The sequence below is a fragment of the Ranitomeya variabilis genome, chromosome 4, assembly GCF_051348905.1.
Source record: "Ranitomeya variabilis isolate aRanVar5 chromosome 4, aRanVar5.hap1, whole genome shotgun sequence".
NCBI lineage: Eukaryota > Metazoa > Chordata > Amphibia > Anura > Dendrobatidae > Ranitomeya > Ranitomeya variabilis.
Window position 1 is genome coordinate 678,007,629 of NC_135235.1, and position 24,571 is coordinate 678,032,199.

General features: G+C 42.8%; 3 protein-coding genes across 2 annotated transcripts in view; 2 read left to right on the plus strand and 1 right to left on the minus strand.

Moving 5' to 3' along the window:
- LOC143766370 (uncharacterized) overlaps positions 1-21,573 on the plus strand; it is a 44,436-nt gene extending 22,863 nt beyond the window's left edge. The window contains exon 7 of the mRNA XM_077254016.1: positions 20,268-21,573. Coding sequence (XP_077110131.1) covers positions 20,268-21,247 — 980 coding nt within the window. The 3' untranslated portion in view covers positions 21,248-21,573. The remainder of the gene's footprint in view (positions 1-20,267) is intronic.
- Positions 1-24,571, minus strand: part of LOC143766335 (uncharacterized) — a 569,027-nt gene that overhangs the window by 221,539 nt on the left and 322,917 nt on the right.
- LOC143766378 (uncharacterized) overlaps positions 1-24,571 on the plus strand; it is a 400,099-nt gene that overhangs the window by 169,780 nt on the left and 205,748 nt on the right. The gene's annotated exons all lie outside the window — the stretch shown is intronic.

Here is a 24,571-nt window from a genome sequence, read left to right on the forward strand (position 1 = left end):
ACCTAGTCCTGTCAACATTGACTAGAGAGCCGTTTGAACCATTACAATCAGCTTCAATTAAGGCATTATCCCTTAAAACAGCATTTCTGGTAGCAATAACATCTGCCCGTAGGGTAGGAGATATACAAGCTCTCTCCAGAATTTCCCCTTATACAGAGTTTCTGCCAGATAGGGTAGTCCTCAGACCAGACCCGGCCTATTTACCAAAAGTATCATCTCGGTTTCACAGGTCTCAGGAGATAGTGTTACCATCTTTTATTCCCAATCCCTCCAACCCTAAAGAAGAGCTACTCCATACACTAGACGTTAGGAGATGCCTGTTAGAATACATCTCTGTTACTGATACATGGAAGAAAGATAATGCCTTATTTTTATCTTTCCAAAATCCCAGAAAGGGACTCAGGGTATCAAAGTACACACTAGCAAAGTGGATTAGGGAGGCTATCTCTTTGGCTTATACTGCAGGTGGGGGTCCGACTCCGCAGAATCTGAGGGCGCATTCCACCAGGGCCATGGCTACATCCTGGGCGGAGAAATCTGGAGTATCAATCGACCAGATATGTAAGGCGGCCACATGGTCATCCCCGTCCACCTTCTTTAAGCACTATAGGTTGGATTTAGGGGCCTCCTCTGATCTCACCTTCGGGTTAAGGGTGCTGCAGGCTATAGTCCCTCCCTAGGGTAGTGTTACATCTCTGTAAATCTCTCGTCGTGCTGTCATGGGAGTCCGAGTAAAGCATTAAGCTACTTACGGTAGCGGCATTTCTCGGAGGCCCATGACAGCACCCTTAGTTCCCTCCCTATTTCACGTGGGGGTTGCACCTCCTATAATGTATATATCTCACGTGTATATGCCCAGTTCCAATATATGGGTTAGAATTTTGTATATAAACTGTATATAATGTGTATTTTTGTATGCTACTAACCGCGGTAGTCCTCTCAAGGCTCTGAAATACAACTGATGCAGGGGAGAGGTGCCGCCCTTTTGTATCTGTAGGTTTCCTGTTCCTAATGGGCGGATCCCCTCTCTCGTCGTGCTGTCATGGGCCTCCGAGAAATGCCGCTACCGTAAGTAGCTTAATGCTTTTTCCATTGACAGATGATGGACCTGAGTGGGGACTTGCTATTTTCCGGGATGAGTAGAACTTTATTGGTATCATTTTCACCTACAAAACATTTTTTGGTAGTTTTTATTCCAAAGGTGGGAGGCAGAATGAACAAACAGTTGAACACCATGCTCTACTGGTCCATGCTGTCAGGTTTTCTATTAGTCTGAACTGTCATTTTCTTGGTGCATAATTCAATATTTTTACATGACTTGTATGGATGAGCAATCGTGCTCGGTGATGCTCTGATATCACTCATGTATCTGGTTGCTCGGATGTGCTTGTTACTCGACAAGCATTGGGTGTTGCTCGGTTTAAAACTTGAATCCCCGCCCCGCATGTTTGACGCCTGTTACACAGTCCATAGGCATGTGGGGATTGCACACGAGTTATAATTTTTTACTGGCTTTGTACTTTGTGCAAATCCTTTGAGTGTAGGAGTATAGCAACTACACTTTAAAATATTTCAATGAGGCCCACAAGTTGTTGCCTTTCTGGGGTCTATGGGTGACCGTCCTTATAATTTTTTTCCTGGCTTTGCACTGTCTGCAAAGATTTTATGACTGTAATAAGTACATAGACTTCACTTTCAAAATGTTTGCTTCCCAATTTTATTTATGAACTCAGTTATTGGTACATTATGGTGGTAAGTAAAACTCCAAAAAAGTGTAAACACATTTTTCTGGGTTAAATTTCTCACCCATACATTATAACATGTTCTGGGGTAAATTTCTGTGATATCTAACCCTCCAAAAAAGCATTCAAAATGTACCTGGATTCAATTACTCATACATAGAGTATTACGTGTTCTTGGGTACATTTCGTTGGTGTATAACCTTCAAAAAATTGATCCAGAATTTATCAGTATTATATTGCTCATCAATAGAGTATTACACCTTCTTGTGTAGATTTCGGTGGTATATAACACTCCAAAAAATTGTTCAAAAATTTATTGGCGTTATATTGCTGATTCGATAGAGTATTATGTTTTCTTGGGTCCATTTCGATGGTATCTTACTCTTTAAAAAAAAAAAAAAAATTGATATTATATTATTCATCCATAGAGTATTATGTGTTCTGGGGTATATTTAATTGGTATACAACACTCACAAAAAGCATTGTAAAATTACTGTTGATTGACTTACTCATCCATACAGTATTACGTGCTTTGTGGTCCATTTCAGTGGTATATAACGCTACAAAAAAGCGTAGAAAAATGTGTCTGGATTCAATTATTGATCCATACTATATTCCATGCTGTGTGATACATTTCGTTAGTATATAACACTACAAAAATGCAGTGGAAAATTTGTCTGGATTGAATTACTCATCCAAACATTATTACGTGTTTTCTGTTACATTATGGTGCTGAATAAAAATCCCAAAAAATCTTGAATAATCAGTTATGGATTCAATGATTCATCCATACACTCTCACTTGGTTCTTGTTACATTTTGCTGGTACAGCTGTGCTCAAAAGTTTACTGACCCCGGCAGAATTTTTGCTTTCTTGGCATTTTTTCAGAGAATATGAATGGTAACCCCAAAATTTTTTCTCCACTCATGGTTAGTGGTTGGGTGAAGCCATTTATTGTCCAAACTGCTGTGTTTTCTCTTTTTAAATCATAATTACAAACCAAAACATCCAAATGACCCTGATCAAAAGTTCACATACCCTGGTGATTTTGGCCTGATAACTAGAGATGGGAATATGTCAATGTTCGGTTCAGCTCAATATCACCGAATTTGCAATATTCACCGATTTAATCGTTGATGAAATCACCGAATATAGCCGAACATACACAGCACAAAAGCCGGTGTTAACCACGCTGTGTGACAGTGTGGGAAACACCAGCGTAGCGCTTCTGACTGGTGGTGAAATCATCCCCACCGGTCAGAGAGCCGTGGTTCCCATGCTGTCAGAAGCTAAGCTAAGCTGTGATCGTAGGTATGAAGTTTACCTCCGGTCACTTGTGTCAGCTGATGGGACTACAGCTCCCATAGCTGACGCCTTCTTCTGCTAATAACAGTGAGAGCAGGAGTGGTGGATGGGAGTATTCATCAGCCACTCCTGCTCTGTAAATAAATAATTTAACAAAAAAACCTACGTGGGTTCCCCTATATTTTTGATAACCAGCCAGGCAAAACTCACAGCAGGGGGCTGCAACCCTCAGCTGTCAGCTTCAACAAGGTTGGTTATAAAGAATAGAGGGGTCTCAGTCGTAGTTTTAATTATTTAAGTAAATAATTTTAAAAAACGGCATGCGGTAACCCTAATAGCCTTGCTATAGCAGGCAGCTGAGGGCTGGAATTCTCAGGCTGGTAAGGGGCCATGGATATAGACGCTCCAGCCTAAAAATAGCAGACAGCAGCTGCCCAGAAAAGGCACATCTATTAGAAGCATCAATTCTGACACTTTACCCGGCTCTTTCCACTTGCCCTGTAGCAGTGGCAAGGGTGGTTCATATTTGTGGGGTTGATGTCACCTTTTCATTGTCAGGTGACATCAAGACCACTGCTTACTAATGGAGAAGTGTCTATAAGACACCTTTCCATTACTAATCCTATAGTTACATGGTAAATAAAGACAAAGCCAGACTAAAGTCCTTTATTAGAAATAAGACTAAACAAAGTTTTCCATTTTATTTAAAAATAAGTTATACTGTCCTAACGCTTATTCCACCGAAGACCTCGTTCTCCTGTAATAAAACTAAAAAAAAAAAAAAAAAAACAATATCCCTCACCTATCTGTTGTTCTGTGCCACGCTGTAATCCATGTCTGGGGAATTAATAGCTAATAGAACCACTGGGGAATGAACTACTGCGAGCGGAGCCTCAGTGACCAGCGGTGATGTCATTGAGGTTACATGCGGTCATTGAGGCAGCGTTCCCAGCCGGGCTGAACTGCTGTGACCTCGGTGAGATCCCCGCTAGCACTGTGGGAAAAGGTCACTGAGTTCACCGCAGTTCAAGCTCAGTGGCTTCACAGTAGATCACTGTGACAATTTCTCACCGTAATCTGCGGTGAAGTCACTGAGCTTGGACTGCGGTGACCTCTGATATGACACACGGCAGGACGAGAGTCATGACAGGGCTGTTAATTTACAGGACTATAGTCTGTTCAGAAATTACCGTACAAATAAGCAAGGATAGATACAGTTATATGAAAAAGTTTGGGCACCCCTATTAATCTTAAGCTTAATGTTTTATAAAAATTGTTTTTTTTGCAACAGCTATTTCAGTTTCATATATCTAATAACTGTTGGACACAGTAATGTTTCTGCCTTGAAATGAGGTTTATTGTACTAACAGAAAATGTGCAATCTGCATTCAAACAAAATTTGACAGGTGCATAAGTATGGGCACCCTTATCATTTTCTTGTTTTAAATACTCCTACCTACTTTTTACTGACTTACTAAAGCACTTTTTTTGGTTTTGTAACCTCATTGAGCTTTGAACTTCATAGCCAGGTGTATGCAATCATGAGAAAAGCTGCTTAAAGTGGCCACTTGCAAGTTGTTCTCTTGTTTGAATCTCCTCTGAAGAGTGTTTTCAGATCAATTGACAGTTGTTTTGAGGAGCCCATGATGCCAAAGATTATTCAACATAGTTGTTCAGGGGAAGGATACAAAAAGCTGTCTCAGAGATTTAACCTGTCAATTTCCACTGTGAGGAACATAGTAAGGAAATGGAAGAACACAGGTACAGTTCTTGTTAAGGCCAGAAGTGGCAGGCCAAGAAAAACATCAGAAAGGCAGAGAAGAAGAATGGTGAGATCAGTCAAGGACAATCCTCAGACCACCTCCAGAGAGCTGCAGCATCAACTTGCTGCAGATCGTGTCACTGTGCATCGGTCAACTATACAACGCACTGTGTTTTTTTTGCCGCCATGCATAACGCCTTTTTGTATGACCAAACAACTCAATCTTGGTTTCATGAGTCCACAGGACCTTCTTCCAAAAAGAAATTGGCTTCTCCAAATGTGCTTTTGCATACCTCAGCCGACTCTGTTTGTGGCCTGCTTGGAGAAATGGCTTCTTTCGCATCATTCTCCCATACAGCTTCTCCTTGTGCAAAGTGCGTTGTATAGTTGACCGATGCACAGTGACACCATCTGCAGCAAGTTGATGCTGCAGCTCTCTGGAGGTGGTCTGAGGATTGTCCTTGACTGATCTCACCATTCTTCTTCTCTGCCTTTCTGATGTTTTTCTTGGCCTGCCACTTCTGGCCTTAACAAGAACTGTACCTGTGTTCTTCCATTTCCTTACTATGTTCCTCACAGTGGAAATTGACAGGTTAAATCTCTGAGACAGCTTTTTGTATCCTTCCCGTAAACAACTATGTTGAATAATCTTTGTTTTCAGATCATTTGACAGTTGTTTTGAGGAGCCCATGATGCCACTCTTCAGAGGAGATTCAAACAGGAGAACAACTTGCAAGTGGCCACTTTAAGCAGCTTTTCTCATGATTGCATACACCTGGCTATGAAGTTCAAAGCTCAATGAGGTTACAAAACCAAAAAAAGTGCTTTAGTAAGTCAGTAAAAAGTAGGTAGGAGTATTTAAAACAAGAAAATGATAAGGGTGCCCATACTTATGCACCTGTCAAATTTTGTTTGAATGCAGATTGCACATTTTCTGTTAGTACAATAAACCTCATTTCAAGGCAGAAACATTACTGTGTCCAACAGTTATTAGATATATGAAACTGAAATAGCTGTTGCAAAAAAAACAATTTTTATAAAACATTAAGCTTAAGATTAATAGGGGTGCCCAAACTTTTTCATATAACTGTATATATATATTCTATATATGTTTTTGTCAAAGCCAGCTTACCGCTTTGAAGAAGCAGTAATATATCCAACCTGTGGTTACAGTTCGCACGGAAAACGGATTTGGACAAATCCACACATGTAAAGAAAAAACTTATTGTTTCTTCAGCGATCCATTAAAAAGTTCCAGATTTCTTCAGTTACAATATTGCATACATTCAATCCCTTATGGACGACCTGTTTCGACACCACATGTGTCTTCCTCCAGGTCCAAATGAGTACTGAATCAAGACTGCATATGTAGTATAGGGAAGGGGAGAAAAAAAAAAGGCCCATATGGGTTACTGGGTGTCACAGGTGTGTATAGAAAATTCCAATAGATTTGATTTAACCCCATAGCCAACAGTAACCCCTTGCGGTATTGATCCTTCCCCAAGGATTTCAACAACATGAAAAAAACCGAATATTTAAAATCCACATTAAATACAAATTAAAATCAACTATATCTATAGGATACAAAAAGATTCATATTAAATATTCAGATATTCACAGCACAAAACAGGAAAAAAGGGGGATAATAGTGGAATTATTTCATATTAAATAAATTACTGTGAATATAGAGCTTCTATTATAACATCTCCATTTATATTTAATATTGCATTATCAAGTCCATGCGGCTATTTAAACCACACGGCACTCTAGTTTCCAGTAAAAAAAATCCACTTACTTTCGTGTAAGTTGCCCCCCTTTTCACCCTTTTTTGTTAAGTATATAATTCCACATGTGTTCATTCATAGTTTTGATGCCTTCAGTGTGAATTTACGATTTTCATAGTCATAAAAATACAGAAAAATCTTTAAATGAGAAGGTGTGTCCAAACTTTTGGTCTGTACTGTATATACAACACACTGCTCCAAAAAATAAAGGGGACACTATAAAAAAAATCCCTCATGCTAGATATCACTGATTGAAATATTCCAGTTGTAAATCTCTATTCATTACATAGGGGAATGTGTTGAGAAACATAAAACCTAAAAATGATCAATGTAAATCACAACTAATATCCCACGGAGGTCTGGAGTTAGAATGATGCTCAAAATCAAAGTGGAAAATGAAGTTACAGGGTGATCCAACTTCAGTGGACATGCCTCAAGACAAGGAACTGATGCTCACTAATGTGTGTGGCCTCCACGTGCCAACAACACCTGGGCATGTTCCTGATGAGGCGGCGGATGGTCTCTTGAGGGATCTCCTCCCAGACCTGGACTAAAGCATCCGCCAACTCCTGGACAGTCTGTGGTGCAATGTGATGTTGCTTTTTTAGAATGATGGTCCAGCCAACTTGAGGAAATGAGGGGTAGATAAAGGCTGAGTGAGCTAGTCACCAGCCAATATTTGTGGTGCTTTTGGGAGCGATGGAGTTTGAGCGAGGGTTATGATCAGAGAAGCAGAGAATTGACTATATATAAAAGGATTCTGGTTAGGGAACGTGATAGGCCATCCTAAACAGATGTGTATTTAGGGAGCGCCTAAATCTGTGCAAGTTATGGATAGTCCTAATTTATTGGGGTAGAACATTCCAGAGGATTGGTGCAACTCATGAGAAGGCTTGGAGCTGGGAGTGAGAGGTACGGATTACTGTGGGTGTTAGTTGAAGGTCACTTGCGGAACGTAACGAGTGGGTAGGGTGATAAACAGAAATGAAGTAGGAGATGTAGGGGGATGCCACACTGTGGAGAGCTTTGTGGATGAGAATAAGCAGTTGATCTTGGATCCTTTAATTTATGAGCAGCCATTGCAATGACTGGCACAGAGAGGACATGTCCGAGTACCGATTAGATAGATGGATGACCCTGGCTGCTGCATTAAGGATGGAATGGAGCACGGAAAGTTGAGTGAGGGGGAAGCCAATTAACCCCTTTCTGACATCTGACGTACTATCCCGTCGAGGTGGGGTGGGCCCGTATGACCACCGACGGGATAGTACGTCATACGCGATCGGCTGCGCTCATGGGGGGAGCGCGGCCGGGTGTCAGCTGCATATCGCAGCTGACATCCGGCACTATGTGCCAGGAGCGGTCACGGACCGCCCCCGGCACATTAACCCCCGGCACACCGCGATCAAACATGATCGCGGTGTACCGGCGGTATAGGGAAGCATCGCGCAGGGAGGGGGCTCCCTGTGGGCTTCCCTGAGACCCCCGGAGCAACGCGATGTGATCGCGTTGCTCCGAGGGTCTCCTACCTCCCTCCTCGCCGCAGGTCCCGGATCCAAGATGGCCGCGGCATCCGGGTCCTGCAGGGAGGGAGGTGGCTTACCGAGTGCCTGCTCAGAGCAGGCGCTGGTAAGCCTGCAGCCCTGCACAGCAGATCGCAGATCTGACAGAGTGCTGTGCACACTGTCAGATCAACGATCTGTGATGTCCCCCCCCTGGGACAAAGTAAAAAAGTAAAAAAAAAATTCTCCACGTGTGTAAAAAAAAAAAAAAAAAAAATCTAAATAAAAAAAATATATATATATATTTATTATTCCCATAAATACATTTCTTTAGCTAAATAAAAAAAAAAAAAACAATAGTACACATTTAGTATCGCCGCGTCCGTAACGACCCAACCTATAAAACTGCCCCACTAGTTAACCCCTTCAGTAAACACCGTAAGGAAAAAAAAAAAAAAACGAGGCAAAAAACAACGCTTTATTATCATACCGCCGAACAAAAAGTGGAATAACACGCGATCAAAAAGACTGATATAAATAACCATGGTACCGCTGAAAACGTCATCTTGTCCCGCAAAAAACGAGCCGCCATACAGCATCATCAGCAAAAAAATAAAAAAGTTATAGTCCTGAGAATAAAGCGATACCAAAATAATTATTTTTTCTATAAAATAGTTTTTATCGTATAAAAGCGCCAAAACATAAAAAAATGATATAAATGAGATATCGCTGTAATCGTACTGACCCGACTGCTTTATCAATTTTACCAAACGCGGAACGGTATAAACGCCTCCCCCAAAAGAAATTCATGAATAGCTGGTTTTTGATCACTCTACCTCACAAAAATCGGAATAAAAAGCGATCAAAAAATGTCACGTGTCCAAAAATGTTACCAATAAAAACGTCAACTCGTCCCGCAAAAAACAAGATCTCACATGACTCTGTGGACTCAAATATGGAAAAATTATAGCTCTCAAAATGTGGTAACGCAAAAAATATTTTTTGCAATGAAAAGCGTCTTTCAGTGTGTGACGGCTGCCAATCATACAAATCCGCTAAAAAACCCGCTATAAAAGTAAATCAAACCCCCCTTCATCACCCCCTTAGTTAGGGAAAAATAAAAAAATTAAAAAATGTATTTATTTCCATTTTCCCATTAGGGTTAGGGTTAGGGCTAGAGTTAGGACTAGAGTTAGGGCGAGGGCAAGGGTTAGGGCTAGGGTTAGGGCTAGGGTTAGGGTTAGGGTTGGGGCTAGGGTTAGGGCTAGGGTTGGGGCTAGGGTTGGGGCTAGGGTTAGGGTTAGTGTTACGGCTAGTGATAGGGCTAGGGTTATTGCTAGGGTTAGGGCTAGGGTTGGGGCTAGGGTTGGGGCTAGGGTTAGGGTTGGGGCTAAAGATAGGGTTAGGGTTTGGATTACATTTACGGTTGGGAATAGGGTTGGGTGTGTCTGGGTTAGAGGAGTGGTTAGGGTTACTGTTGGGATTAGGGTAAGGGGTGTGTTTGGATTAGGGTTTCAGTTATAATTGGGGGGTTTCCACTGGTTAGGCACATCAGGGGCTCTCCAAACGGGACATGGCATCCGATCTGAATTCCAGCCAATTCTGCTTGAAAAAGGAAAACAGTGCTCCTTCCCTTCAGAGCTCTCCCGTGTGCCCAAACAGGGGTTTACCCCAACATATGGGGTATCAGCGTACTCAGGACAAATTGGACAATAACTTTTGGGGTCCAATTTATCCTGATACCCTTGTGAAAATACAAAACTGGGGGCTAAAAAATGATTTTTGTGAAAAAAAGAATTTTTATTTTCACGGCTCTGCGTTATAAACTGTAGTGAAACACTTGGGGGTTCAAAGCTCTCAAAACACATCTAGATAAGTTCCTTAGGGGGTCTACTTTCCAAAATGGTGTCACTTGTGGGGGTTTTTAATGTTTAGGCACATCAAGGGCTCTCCAAACGCAACATGGCATCCCATCTTAATTCCAGTCAATTTTGCATTGAAAAGTAAAATAGCGCTCCTTCCCTTCCGAGCTCTGCTATGCGCACAAACAGTGGTTTACCCCCACATATAGGGTATCGTCGTACTCAGGACAAATTGCACAACAACTTTTGTGGTCTAATTTCTTCTCTTACCCTTGGGGAAATAAAAAAATGGGGGCGAAAAGATCATTTTTGTGAAAAAATATGATTTTTTATTTTTACGGCTCTGCATTATAAACGTCTGTGAAGCACTTGTTGGGTCAAAGTGCTCACCACACATCTAGATAAGTTCCTTAAAGGGTCTACTTTCCAAAATGGTGTCACTTGTGGGGGGTTTCAATGTTTAGGCACATCAGGGGCTCTCCAAACGCAACATGGCGTCCCATCTCAATTCCAGTCAATTTTGCATTGAAAAGTCAAATGGCGCTCCTTCCCTTCCAAGCTCTGCCCTGCGCCCAAACAATGGTTTACACCCACATATGGGGTATCAGCGTACTCAGGACAAATTGTACAACAAATTTTGGGGTCTATTTTCTCCTGTTACCCTTGGTAAAATAAAACAAATTGGAGCTGAAATAAATTTTGTGTGAAAAAAAGTTAAATGTTCATTTTTATTTAAACATTCCAAAAATTCCTGTGAAACACCTGAAGGGTTAATAAACTTCTTGAAAGTGGTTTTGAGTACCTTGAGGGGTGCAGTTTTTAGAATGGTGTCACACTTGGGTATTTTCTATCATATAGACCCCTCAAAATGACTTCAAATGAGATGTGGTCCCTAAAAAAAAATGGTGTTGTAAAAATGAGAAATTGCTGGTCAACTTTTAACCCTTATAACTCCGTCACAAAAAAAAATTTTGGTTCCAAAATTGTGCTCATGCAAAGTAGACATGTGGGAAATGTTACTTATTAAGTATTTTGCGTGACATATGTCTGTGATTTAAGGGCATAAAAATTCAAAGTTGGAAAATTGCGAAATTTTCAAAATTTTCGCCAAATATTCATTTTTTTCACAAATAAACGCAAGTTATATCGAATAAATTTTACCACTATCATGAAGTACAATATGTCACGAGAAAACAATGTCAGAATCGCCAAGATCCGTTGAAGCATTCCAGAGTTATAACCTCATAAAGGGACAGTGGTCAGAATTGTAAAAATTGGCCCGGTCATTAACGTGCAAACCACCCTTGGGGGTGAAGGGGTTAATAGAGCATTAAAGTAGTCAAGGCATGAGTGATTCAAATAACTTGAACAGGAGTTATTTGAAGAGCCATGTGTGAATGGCGCGCCATTGGGTATGATCATTTACATGATGCTCTTCAGAGCTCCGGTTCTTGGGATGATGTGGGTCCCAGCAGTAGGATCCCCAGCGATTGAAAACTTATCACCTATCAATTCCATATATACAGGGCAGGAGAAGCGGTATTGTGCAGTGTATATGTGCAGAATAATACAGATACTTAAAATTACATCAGTATAAAAAGACAGGAGAGGTATACACAGCATACACAACGCCATAATATATGCTAAGAACAACTACATACACAGCTTCATACTATATACTATGCTAAAGAATATAGTGTGGCGCTATGTATATAGTATATACTGTAGAGTTGTGCCAGTGTATATAATGTGAATTCCATAATATATATGCACCATACGATGTAAGCATCTCTACACCATATAATATATATACACAGGTGAGGAGGCCGACACTGTGGTACATACAGGCCAGGAGTCTGACACTGGGGTACACACAGGCCAAGAGACCACATTGGGGTACACGTAGGGTAGGAGGATGACACTGGGGTACACACAGGCCAGGGGGCCGACACTGTGGTACACACAGGTTAGGAGGCTGACACTGTGGTACACACAGGATAGGAGGCCAACACTCTTGTATACACAGGCGAAGAGGCCGACACTGGGGTACACATAGGCCAAGGGGCCACACTGGGGTACACACAGGTGAGGAGGCCAACACTGGGGTATGCCCAGGCGAGGAGGCTGACACTGGGGTATATACATCACTGGGGCTGGCGCTATGATATATACATCACTGGGGCTGGCGCTGGGATCTATACATCACTGGGGCTGACACTGGGGTATGTACATCGCATGAGGCAGACGCTGGGGTATGCGCATCACATGAGGCAGACGCTGGGGTATGCGCATCACATGAGGCAGACGCTGGGGTATGCGCATCACAAGAGGCAGACACTGGGGTATGCGCATCACATGAGGCAGACGCTGGGGTATGCGCATCATATGAGGCAGACGCTGGGGTATGCGCATCACATGAGGCTGACACTGGGGTATGCGCATCACATGAGGCTGACACTGGGGTATGCACATCACATGAGGCTGACACTGGGGTATGCACATCACATGAGGCAGACACTGGGGTATATACATCACTGGGGCTGACACTGGGGTATGCACATCACATGGGGCTGACACGGGTATGCACATCATATGAGGCTGACACTGGGGTATGCACATCACATGAGGCAGACACTGGGGTATATACATCACTGGGGCTGACACTGGGGTATGCACATCACATGGGGCTGACACGGGTATGCACATCACATGAGGCTGACACTGGGGTATGCACATCACATGAGGCTGACACTGGGGTATGCAAATCACATGAGGCTGACACTGGGGTATGCACATCACATGAGGCTGACAATGGGGTATATACATCACTGGGGCTGACACTGGGGTATATGCATCACTGGGGTATATGCATCACTGGGGCTGGGACTGCCCCATACAGTAACAGATGCTCCTTGTCTGGACTCACCCAGATGCTGATGAGGTGAAGTTGAAAGGCGGCAACACAGAGCAGATTCCATAGAGATGACGAGGACAGACCAGAACACAAACTCCACCCACAGAAAAACTACCTTGCCAGTGTCAGACATGGTGAAGCTCCTTTGTGCACTTGCTTTCACTTAAAGGGCCAGTAACCGAAAACCCGGGCTGGCGGGTCACTTTACAACTTAGTGCTGTAGCCCACTTGGGCAGATGGCCTGTCCGGGCCTGTTTGTGTGTCATCAACATAAAAATGGTACTGAAAGCCAAATTTGCTGATGGTCTGTCCAATTGGAGTCGTGTAGAAAGAGAAGAGGGCCAAGGACTGAACCCTGAGGGACCTCAATAGTGAGAGGAAGAGAAGTGGAGCCAGTGAATGAAACACTGAAGGAGGGATCAGAAAGATAGGAAGAGAACCAGGAGAGCAGTGTCCTTTATGTCTATTGATTGGAGCATAGAGAGTAGGAGATGGTGGTCAAAAGCTGCAGAGAGGTCAAGAAGAATGAGCAGAAAGTAGTCACGGTTCTGCTTTGCTGTCAAAAGGTCATTGGTGACTTTGTGAGAGCAGTTTCTGTAAAATGGAGGGGGCAGAAGACTGACTGTGATGGAACTAGGACAGAGTGTGTGGAGAGGTAATGGGTAAGGCGAGAATAGACCAGGTGCTAAAAGAGTTTAAAGATGAAGGAGAAATTGGAGACTGGTCTGTAGTTATTTGTGCAGGATGGGTCGAGAGAGGGTGGTTTTATTTTTTTTAATAATGGAGTAATGATAGAGTGTTTGAAGGAGGAGGGGAAGATGCCAGAAGAGAGGGAGAGATTGAAGATTTTATTTAGGTGAGTAGTGACGACTCGAGAGAGAGAGAGACTGGCGTAGGTGTGAGGGAATGGCTGGGAGCTGATTTCCTGATGGATGTTTTCCATTTTCTCAGTAAAGTTGGAGGACAGATCATCAGCACAGATGTCTGTGTTAGGGGCCTGTGCTTTCAGACTGAGGAGGGAGTGAAAGGTTTCAAAGAGGCTTTCTTGGGTTGTTTGATAGTGAGGAGATTAGGATGGTGAAGTAGGTTTGTTTGGCAAGCTGAATAGGAGAATTATAGCTTCTTAGCATGAATTTATAATGGATAAAGTTATCTGGTGTGCAAGTTTTCCTCCATAGGCGTTCGGTACTCCTAGAGCATCGCTGAAGAAATCGAGTTTGCGATGATAGCCAGGACTATTTTACTCTGTGTTTGGAGGTTCTGAGGGTGAGGGGCACTACTTGATCCAGGCTGCTTCTGAGAGTGACTTGATCCAGGGTGCTTCTGAGAGTGTCATTGTAGTGATGTATAGCCAGATCAGGACAGGAAAGAGGAGATTGGGGACAGTGATGATTGTAAGGAGTCTGTAAGTGTTTTAGGGTTGACTTCTTGTAAATTTCTGCATGTGTGGTAGGTAGGAGTGTGCTGGGGTTGGTGAGGATTTGTGAGCGTAAAGGAGAGAATGCTGTGGTCAGAGAGGAAGAGGTGAGTTATCTAGGTAGGAGATTGAACAGAGCTGGACAAATCTCAGATCAATGGTGTTACCGTCTTTGTGTGTCTCAGAGGTTGAGAGCTGTGGGAGGCCAAGAGAAGTGGTTAGTTAGAAGCTGGGATGCAGATGAGGAAGTAGGGCTGTTTATGGGGATGTTGAAGTCTCCCAGGATAAATGTTGGTAATTCTGAGGACATGAAGTGCAAGTGCAAAAGCCAGGCAGAAAAATGGTCCATGAAGTGGGTGGGTGAGCCTGGGGGATGATATATGACCGCTACTCTGAGGGAGAGGGGATGGAAGAGCCTGATGGGTTGGACCTCAAAAGAAGAGAATGAGTGGTGAAACTGGGAGGATGACCTGGAAAGTGCATTGTGGTGACAGGAGTAAGCAGTAGATGACATACAGCAAGCAGTGATGTTATACCTGTGTGAAGAGAGGAGATGGATGTTAATTTGTTGCCATTGAATTAACTGCTGGATACTTGACTACATGGATACTTTGCAAATGCCTTTGCAAAGTCCAGATAAATCACATAAGTCATATTGCCAACATCCAGATTTGCACTTCCCTCCTCAGAGAAACCCAAAATGTTACTTAGACATGACTTATCCTTACAAATTCCCACTGGTTGTCAGTTATCTTATTATCTACAATATATTTCTACAGGTCATCGCTTATAATGCCATCAAAATTTTTTCACACTACTGATGTCAGGCTTACCGGACGGTAGCTGCCTGCATGCACATTCTTCCTTTTCTGAAATATCGGTACCACATCAGCCATCCTCCAATCCTGTGGCACCACTTTTGTTACAAGAGGGTCTAAGAATATGAGATACAATGGTCCGTCAATTATTGAGATCAACTCCCTCAGTATCCATGGATGAATGCCATCTGTGCCAGGGAATTTGTTAATGTTTAAATTGCTCAGATGTAGGTGTGCTTCTTTTTGTGTTAAAATAGTTATATCATGTAGTTAACTTAGATTTTTGCCTTGTTGAATCATCCCTGTAACAGACAGTTCAATGGTGAACATGGATGAAAAGTGCCTGTTTAATATCACAGCCTTTTCTTTGTCCTCTATAATTATCTTGTTATGGTCATCTTTCAAGGGGCCGATACAATTTTTTTTTTCGTTAGCAATTTGTTTCTCTGTAAATAACTTTGATAGCTTGATTTCTTTTTTACATTTCTTATTTAGATGTTTATGGTCCTGAAATGCTATTTCAGTATTCTCAGCTTTCAAGATTTTGAACGCCCTTTGTTTTTGTCTAATTAAACCTTATACTATCTTATTTATCCATAATGGTTTCTTTTTATTCCATAACATTTTATTACCAGAGGGTATTAGTTTTCTGCAGGATTCTAGTAGTATTTCCATAAAAATGCCCCATTTATGTTCGGTATCCCCAGTTAACAAGGTCACAGTCTACACAATTAAGCTCTTAATTTGTTGAAATCAGCTTTCCTAAAGTTCCTGGTTTTTGCATTTCCCCTTTTGAATATCTGATTGAAAATTATATTGAAACTTGCCATATTATGGTCGCTTCATCCCAAATGCTGCGATCTGAAATTGTATCTCGTCTAGTTGACAGAACCAGATCCAGCAGATTACCTCCCCTGTTTGGTTCATCTACCAGCTGAGAGGGGTAATTGTCCTGAACTGTAGATAAGAACTTGTAGCTCCTGAAGATCTATGTCCCATTGAATGTCTGCATCCTTAAATTCCCCCGTTCTAAGAACCCTATCACTTCTGCTGCCTTTTTAATTTGTTGAAGTATTTCAACATCTACCTATTCAGCTATATAAGGAGGCTTGTAGCAAACTCCAATTATCAACTTTCCATCATGTCATCTCCATGTACATTTACTTATAGTGACTCTACATTGCTGTAACTCCCCCCAATGTCTTCATTGAGCACAGGTTTTACGTTGGATTTCACAAAGATACACACCCCTCTACCTTTTTTGTCATTACTGTCCTTTATATATGTAGTGTAACTCTCTATGTTTGTCACCTAGTCATGGCTTTTGTCAAGCCAGGTTTCCATAATGCCCACCACATCGTATTCTATGACCGACATAGGAGTCTCCAGTTCATTCATTTGGTTTGCTGGATTTCTTGCATTTGCCAGCAGACATTAAATATTATTAGCACATTTGTTATGCCTACTCAGCTCCCTGCTTTCCTTGCATATCCCAGTCCCCCTAATTTCTAATTAACCCCTAGTGTCCCACTTCCTTTGTCTACTCTATATTTTCCCTTATTAGTACAACTACCCTCCCTCCCCCAGATCGTAGTTTAAAAGCTACTCCATCTGTCTCACCGTTTTTCCCGAGCACAGCTTCACCCTCCCCATTGAGGTACAGCCCGTCCCTACCGTAGAGCCTGTAGCCGACAGAGAAGTCGACCCAGTTCTCCAGGAACCCAAACCCTTGCTTCCTGCACCAATTTCTGCAATTTCCACTTCCCTCTAACTTTGTCATTGGTACCGATCTGTGCCATAACCGCTTGGTTTTCCCCAGCCCCACCCAGCAATCTGTCTATCTGGTCCGCAATATGCTGAACCAGGGCACCGGGCAGACAATACACTGTTCGGTATTCACGGTCTATAACCCTGTCTGTCCGCCTAATTATAGAATCCTCTACCACCAACACCTGCCCTCCTATTTACCTCCTTCCTACAGCAGTTGTTTTCCTAGTTGCTTGGAGCAATGCCCTGCTGTAGCTATCCCAGTCCTGGGCTTTCATTCCTAATATCAGCCAAACAGGCATATTTACTAGGTTGTGCCAGATCAGGACTGGGCTCACTGGAAATTTTCCTTTTACCCCTACCCCTTCTTGTAACATTTACCCAGCTGCATACTTCTATGTCTTAATCTTCCCCCACCTCCACCACCTCCATATCACTGGTCCGAGCCAGCACACGTGCAGTGAGCTCTAAACTCCTCTCCAGGTTTGCAAAGCTCCGGAGAGTTGCCAGCTGCACATTTAGATCCAATACCTGGGCTTCCAAACATTTAACTCGCTGGCATGAAGTGCAGACATATTCACCCTCAAACGGCTGTTCAAGGCATGCATACATCTCACAAGATGCACACCTGATGGCATTGTCCATGGAGCACATATTAAATGTGGATAAATCTTACAGACAAAAGCAAAAAAAAAATGAAAGCTTTAGTAAGGAAAACACAAACCTATGCTCTTGTGTTTAACTATGATATTGCGTTTAACTATTCACTCTCTCTGAAATCAGCAGCCCTCGCTTAGAGTATCTAGAACTTGTAGTCCACCAAACAGCACAGGTGTTTCTGTTAGAAGTTTCTGGAACTTTGCTCACAATATTTGAATGAGTTACTACAGTTGGTGCCTTCAAGGTTGCATAGATGACCCTGCTTGTAATTTTTGAAAGGCGCATAGCCTTTAGGCAGTAGTGTAGCAGTTACATTCTGCGGCAGAGCAGGGAGAATCGATCTCCCTGCTCTGCCGCTATGGGGCCCTTGAGCAGGCAGGGGTGCCCAGTGCCAGCAGTGGGCCCCCCCGCCTGTCATCGCAAGGAGAGCTGTATCGGCATCTAACCGATACAGCTCACCGCATTGATGGGAGAAGGAGCGTTGCGCTCCTTCTTCCATCATCCCTTGTCAGCGTCTGGCGTCGCCAACACTGACAGCGGGCGCGATGATGTCACTGCTCGGCGCCCGCTGTCATGAGATGAGCGGGAGCTCGTCGCAGCGCAGGGAGCAGGAGGAAGAAAGGTATTTTTTTTTTTTTATAGGGGCTGCCTTAAACTACAGGGTTTGCCTATGGGGATACTGTCTTATACTACAGGGTCTGCCTATGGGGGTACTGTCTTATACTACAGGGTCTGCCTATGGGGGTACTGTCTTATACCACAGGGTCTGCCTACGGGGTTACTGTCTTATACTACAGTGTCTGCCTATAGGGGTACTGTCTTATACTACAAGTTCTGCCTATAGGGGTACTGTCTTATACTACAGTGTCTGCCTATAGGGGTACTGTCTTATACTACAAGTTCTGCCTATAGGGGTACTGTCTTATACTACAAGTTCTGCCTATAGGGGTACTGTCTTATACTACAGTGTCTGCCTATAGGGGTACTGTCTTATACTACAGGGTCTGCCTATAGGGGTACTGTCTTATACTACAGGATCTGCCTATGAGGGTACTGTCTTATACTACAGGGTCTTCCTATGGGGTACTGTCTTATACTACAGGGTCTGCCTATAGGGGTACTGTCTTATACTACAGGGTCTGCCTGTAGGGGTACTGTCTTATACTACAAGGTCTGCCTATAGAGGTGATGTCTTATACTACAGGGTCTGCCTATAGAGGTGCTGTCTTATACTACAAGGTCTACCTATGGGGGTACTTTCTTATACTACAGGGTCTTCCTATGGGGTACTGTCTTATACTACAGGGTCTGCTTATAGAGGTGCTGTCTTATACTACAGGGTCTGCCTATGGGGGTGCTGCATTATACTACAGGGTCTGCCTATGGGGTGCTGCTTTGTGCTATATTGAGGACTATCTGGCACATTATATTATATAGAGGCTATCTATGAGGCCATCATACAGTGTGGGGATTACAGTGAAGGGGCCATTATACATTGTTGAAGCCATCAAACAGTTTGGGGGCTACTAAGGGGTCAGTATACTGTGTGGGTGGTACTATACAGAGAGGGGGCATTATACTGTGTATAAGAGAGCATCATACTGTGTATAAGGGAGCTGTACAGGGGGAGACTCGGGACATTATTAAATGTAAAGTGGGCACTTATTGTTATAGGAGAACTCAGGTTATTGTGACTGTCAAAGGGGCACACAGGGTATTATTACTTTCTAGGGGGCACAATATGGGCACTGTTTTCTAGGGCACTTGCGCCCGGCATTACTATATTATAGAGGGGTGCTTAAGAATTTAGAGGGCACAGAGAACCATACAGCAGGTGCAGTAATAGGGACACATATGGCAGTAGTGGCTCAGTATTGGGGTATCAGCAGGATGAGGAGTTTGTGCAGGTTGGGAATAGATGGTGATGGGGCTGGAATGTGAGAAGTGAAATGTGTCTTTGTTGTATACTCTGCAGACTGAGTCCTGGCTGGAAGAAGTTGTCGGTCTGGGCCTGATGGATAAGACGGGAAAAGTGAACGACTATCAGAAAGGACGTCAGCGGTAAAACATTATCTGTAACTGTACTGTGATCTTATATGTTCTGCAGGACTGGTATCTACCACTGACCATATGGCGGTATTACTCATGTTGGTCTTTATATAGAGATTATCTTCAGTAACAGTGAGGTCATCTGTTGAGGTTCTCCTCCACCATTAGGGTGCGTAGCAGAGTTGTAATTAAAGTTACCTGGTTAGGGGCCCACTCAGAAGCTTGCCCCCCCCCTCCCTTCCCCGAACCAAAACCCTAGCTACGCCTCTGCCTTTAGGAGTCTAGGAGCAACACTACATGACAATTTGAACAGAATGTGTATGAAGCCCTCCTTTATTTCTAATACAGAGTGTTTCTGACTCCCTCATACATCACATTTTTGGCAGTTTCCATCATAAATGACACCTTTTTTTTTTTTTACTTTCAATAAAACTTTCAATACCCCAGGCCTCTTTGTAGGGTCTGCCTGCAAAATTTCACATTGACTCCCATTATACTCGTTACTTGAAACAAGCATTCGAGCTTTAGGAATTGCTTGGTTCAAGTAAAGAGCGTCTGAGCATTTTAGTGATCACTCATCTCTACTAACATGCCATTTTTGCAGATTGTTTAAGTAGAAATGTTAAAAAATATAAAATTCAAGGATGTTTTATTTAAAAATAATAAATGGTTTTATTTTTGGCAGATGACTATACCAGGAGATCAGATGGACAGCTGACATGTTCAATCTTTAAATCAGATGATCTTGAGATCCCACAGGATACAGCAGTTGATGTGAATGCCATTACTCCAGATATATCATCATCCCTTCACAGCAAAGATTTAACATCTGATCCTTTGAAACTGGTCCAGTCTTCTGATTCATTACCGACTACTAAGGAAATTCAAAGTCACAATATAAGCATTAAAAAACTAACTGCTCTTACAGCAAAGAAGCCATTTTCACAATCAGAAAAGTCTTTTCTTAAACATCAAATAATTCAAACAATAGAGAATACATATTCTTGTGCCGAGTGTGGGAAATGTTTTAACCAGAAATCAGACCTTCTTAGTCACCAGAGAAGTCACACAGGGGAGAAGTCATTTTTATGTTCAGAATGTGGAAAAATGTTTACACAGAAATCAAATTTTGTTAGTCACCAGAGAACTCACACGGGGGAGAAGCCTTTTTCCTGTTTAGAATGTGGGAAATGTTTTAACCAGAAATGGAATCTTGTTATGCACCAAACAATTCACACAGGCGAGAAGCCATTTTCATGTTCAGAATGTGGAAAATGTTTTAGTCGTAAATCAGATTTTGTTAAGCACCAGAGAACCCACTCATGGGAGAAGCCTTTTTCATGTTCAGAATGTGAGAAATGTTTTCACCGTGAATCAGATTTTGTTACCCACCAGAGAACCCACACAGGGGTGAAGCCTTTCTCCTGTTCAGATTGTGGGAAATGTTTTAACTACAAATGTGATTTTGTTACCCACCAGAGAACCCACACAGGGGAGAAGCCTTTCTCCTGTTCAGAATGTGGTAAATGTTTTAACAAGAATTGGAATCTTGTTTTACACCAAAGAACTCACACAGGGGAGAAGCCTTTTTCATGTTCAGAATGTGGGAAATGTTTTAACCAGAAATCCAATTTGCTTACACACCAGAGAACGCACATAGGGTAGAAGCCTTTTTCCTGTTCAGAATGTGGGAAATATTTCAATAAGAAATTAAATCTTGTTTTACACCAAAGAACTCACACAGGAAATAAGCTTTTTTTTCCTGTTCACAATGTGGAAAATGTTTTACAAATAAATCAAATTTTGTTAAGTACCAGAGAACCCACACATGGGAGAAGCCTTTTCCAGTTCAGAAAGTGGAAAATGACTTTAAAGAATTAATCTCTTCTTAGTCACCAGAACAGTCACACAGGGGAGAAGTGTTTTTCATGTTCTTAATGTGAGAAATGTTTTACACGGAAATCAACTCTTAATAAACATCAGTGTGTCACAATTCCTCTGTTCAGTGTGTCTTGGATGCAGTGACTGACAGTTTAGTCTTCCAATCTGGTGCCGGAGTTTGTTGAGCTGTCAGTGTTTTGATGGACATTTCAGCTGTAAATTGTGTCTGAGAGGTGCCGAGCTTCTTTCAGGTGTTCCCTGTTCCTGGTGATTACCTATCTACTTAGCTGAGATGTCAGTCCCAGATCTGCAAGACGTAGGATCTGCTCAGTGGTTTGCCTTCTATTTCTGTGCTCCGTTTGTTGATCTCTTGCTGTCTGACCTTGTACCTCATTCTGACCATCCGTTTACCTAGCCCGTTTGCAATGATCCACTATCTTCCTGGTATTCTGACCTGTGTTTTATCAGGTGATTAATCTGACTTGGATTGACCGGGTTCAAGCCAGAGAGTACCAGAAGCTAGAATCTTTGCAGTCTCCGTTTTCTAGTACTATGATTGCTTCCCACAGCTCTCTGCTACCGACCCTAGTTATGACTTCGGTACCGTCTGACATGCAGTTGGTCTTTCACGAATCAGTGGTGGCTCTTCCTGATGTTTTTTTAATGTGAAAAAGACCAATTTAGGGTATCAAGGGAGAGTTGTAGCCTATTTTTTACCATACGACCCCGGTCTCCAAGGGAATAGTCCTAGCGGGTAGGAATAATCATGTTCCTCCTGCAAGGGAGCCTTCAAACTTGGGCATGTTCTTTGTCCCCCTAACCCAAGAATAGTCTTCTGTTGACATCTTTTTTTAGGGATGATCTATCATGAACTTAACAGAATCAAGATCGTGGAGTCAAAGATCATGAACCTGACACAGTGGGGCTGCAACGCTGAAGACTATTGTTCCGAGTTTCAGCAATGGTCCACTGAAGTGCTGTGGAATACTGCAGCTCTGAGGTAACAGTTCCGCAGAGGCCTCTTAGATATTCTCAAGGATCCATCTTGTTGTTTTGGGGGAGGCCATGAGTCAGGCCATTGAAATAGATCAAAGAATTTGACTTGATGAGCGACAGAAGGTTTAAGTCATTCATCTCGGGTCTGTCCACCTACTTCAGGCAGAACCAATAGAGGTTGGAGCTGCCAGCTCTCCGGCCTTTGAGAAGAGACATTTCCTTAACCCCTTAATCCCATATGACGTACTATCCCGTCAAGGTGACCTGGGACTTAATTCCCAGTGACGGGATAGTACGTCATATGCGATCGCGGCCGGGTGTCAGCTGACATCCGACACTATGTGCCAGGAGCGGTCATGGACCACTCCCGGCACATTAACCCCGGCACACTGCGATCACACATGATCGCAGTGTTCCGGCGGTACAGGGAAGCATCGCGCAGGGAGGGGGCTCCCTGCGTGCTTCCCTGAGACGATCGGTACAAGGCGATGTGTTCACCTTGTACTGAGCATCTCCTCCCTGCAGGCCCCGGATCCAAAATGGCCGCTGGGCTACTTCCGGGTCCTGCAGGCAGGTGGCTTACCTAGTGCCTGCTCAGAGCAGGCGCTGGTAAGCCAGGAGCCCTGCATGTCAGATCGCTGATCTGACACAGTGCTCTATAAATTGTCAGATCAGCATTCTGTCACTATACAGTGATGTCCCCCCTGGGACAAAGTAAAAAAAAAATATTTTTAAATGTAAAAAAAAATCCTAAATAAAGAAAAAATATATATATATTGTTCCCATAAATACATTTCGTCATCTTGTCCCGCAAAAAAACAAGCCGCCATACAGCATCGTCAGCAAAAAAATAAAAAGTTATAGTCCTCAGAATAAAGCGATGCAAAAATAATTATTTTTTCTATAAAATAGTTTTTATCGTATAAAAGCGCCAAAACATAAAAAAATTATGTAAATGAGGTATCACTTTAATCGTACTGACCCGAAGAATAAAACTGCTTTATCCATTTTACCAAACGTGGAATGGTATAAACGCCCCCCCCCCCCCCCCCCCAAAGAAATTCATGAATAGCTGGTTTTTGGTCATTCTGCCTCACAAAAATCTGACTAAAAAGCGATCAAAATAGGTCACATGCCCAAAAATGGTACCAATAAAAACGTCAACTCGTACCACAAAAAACAAGACCTCACATGGCTCTGTGGACCAAAATATGGAAAAATTATAGGTCTCAAAATGTGGTAACGCAAAAAAGAATTTTTTGCAATAAAAAGCATCTTTTAGTGTGTGACAGCTGTCAATCATAAAAGTCCGCTAAAAAACCCGCTATAAAAGTAAAAAAAAAAAACCTTCATCGCCCCCTTAGTTAGGGAAACATAAAAAATAAAAAAATGTATTTATTTCCATTTTCCCGTTAGGGTTGGGGTGGGGCTAGGGTTGGGGTTAGGGGTGGGGCTAGGGTTAGGGCTACAGTTAGGGTTGGGGCTAAAGTTAGGGCTGGGGCTAAAGTTAGGGCTGGGGCTAAAGTTAGGGTTAGGGCTACAGTTAGGGCTGGGGCTAAAGTTAGGGTTAGGGCTACAGTTAGGGTTGGGGCTAAAGTTAGGGTTGGGGCTAAAGTTAGGGTTTGGATTACATTTACGGTTGGGATTAGGGGTGTGTCAGGGTTAGGGGTGTGGTTAGGGTTATGGTTGGGATTAAGGTTAAGGGTGTGTTTGGGATAGGGTTTCAGTTAGAATTGGGGGGTTTCCACTGTTTAGGCACATCAGGGCTCTCCAAACACGACATGGCGTCCGATCTCGATTCCAGCCAATTCTGCGTTGAAAAAGTAAAACAGTGCTCCTTCCCTTCCGAGCTCTCTTGTGCGCCCAAACAGGGGTTTACCCCAACATATGGGGTATCAGCATACTCAGGACAAATTGGACAACAACTATTGGGGTCCAATTTCTCGTTACCCTTGGGGAAAATAAAAATTTGGGGGCTAAAAAAACATCTTTGTGGGAAAAAAATTAATTTTTATTTTCACGGCTCTGCATTATAAACTAGTGAAACACTTGGGGGTTCAAAATTCTCACAGCACATCTAGATAAGTTTCTTGGGGGGTCTAGTTTCCAAAA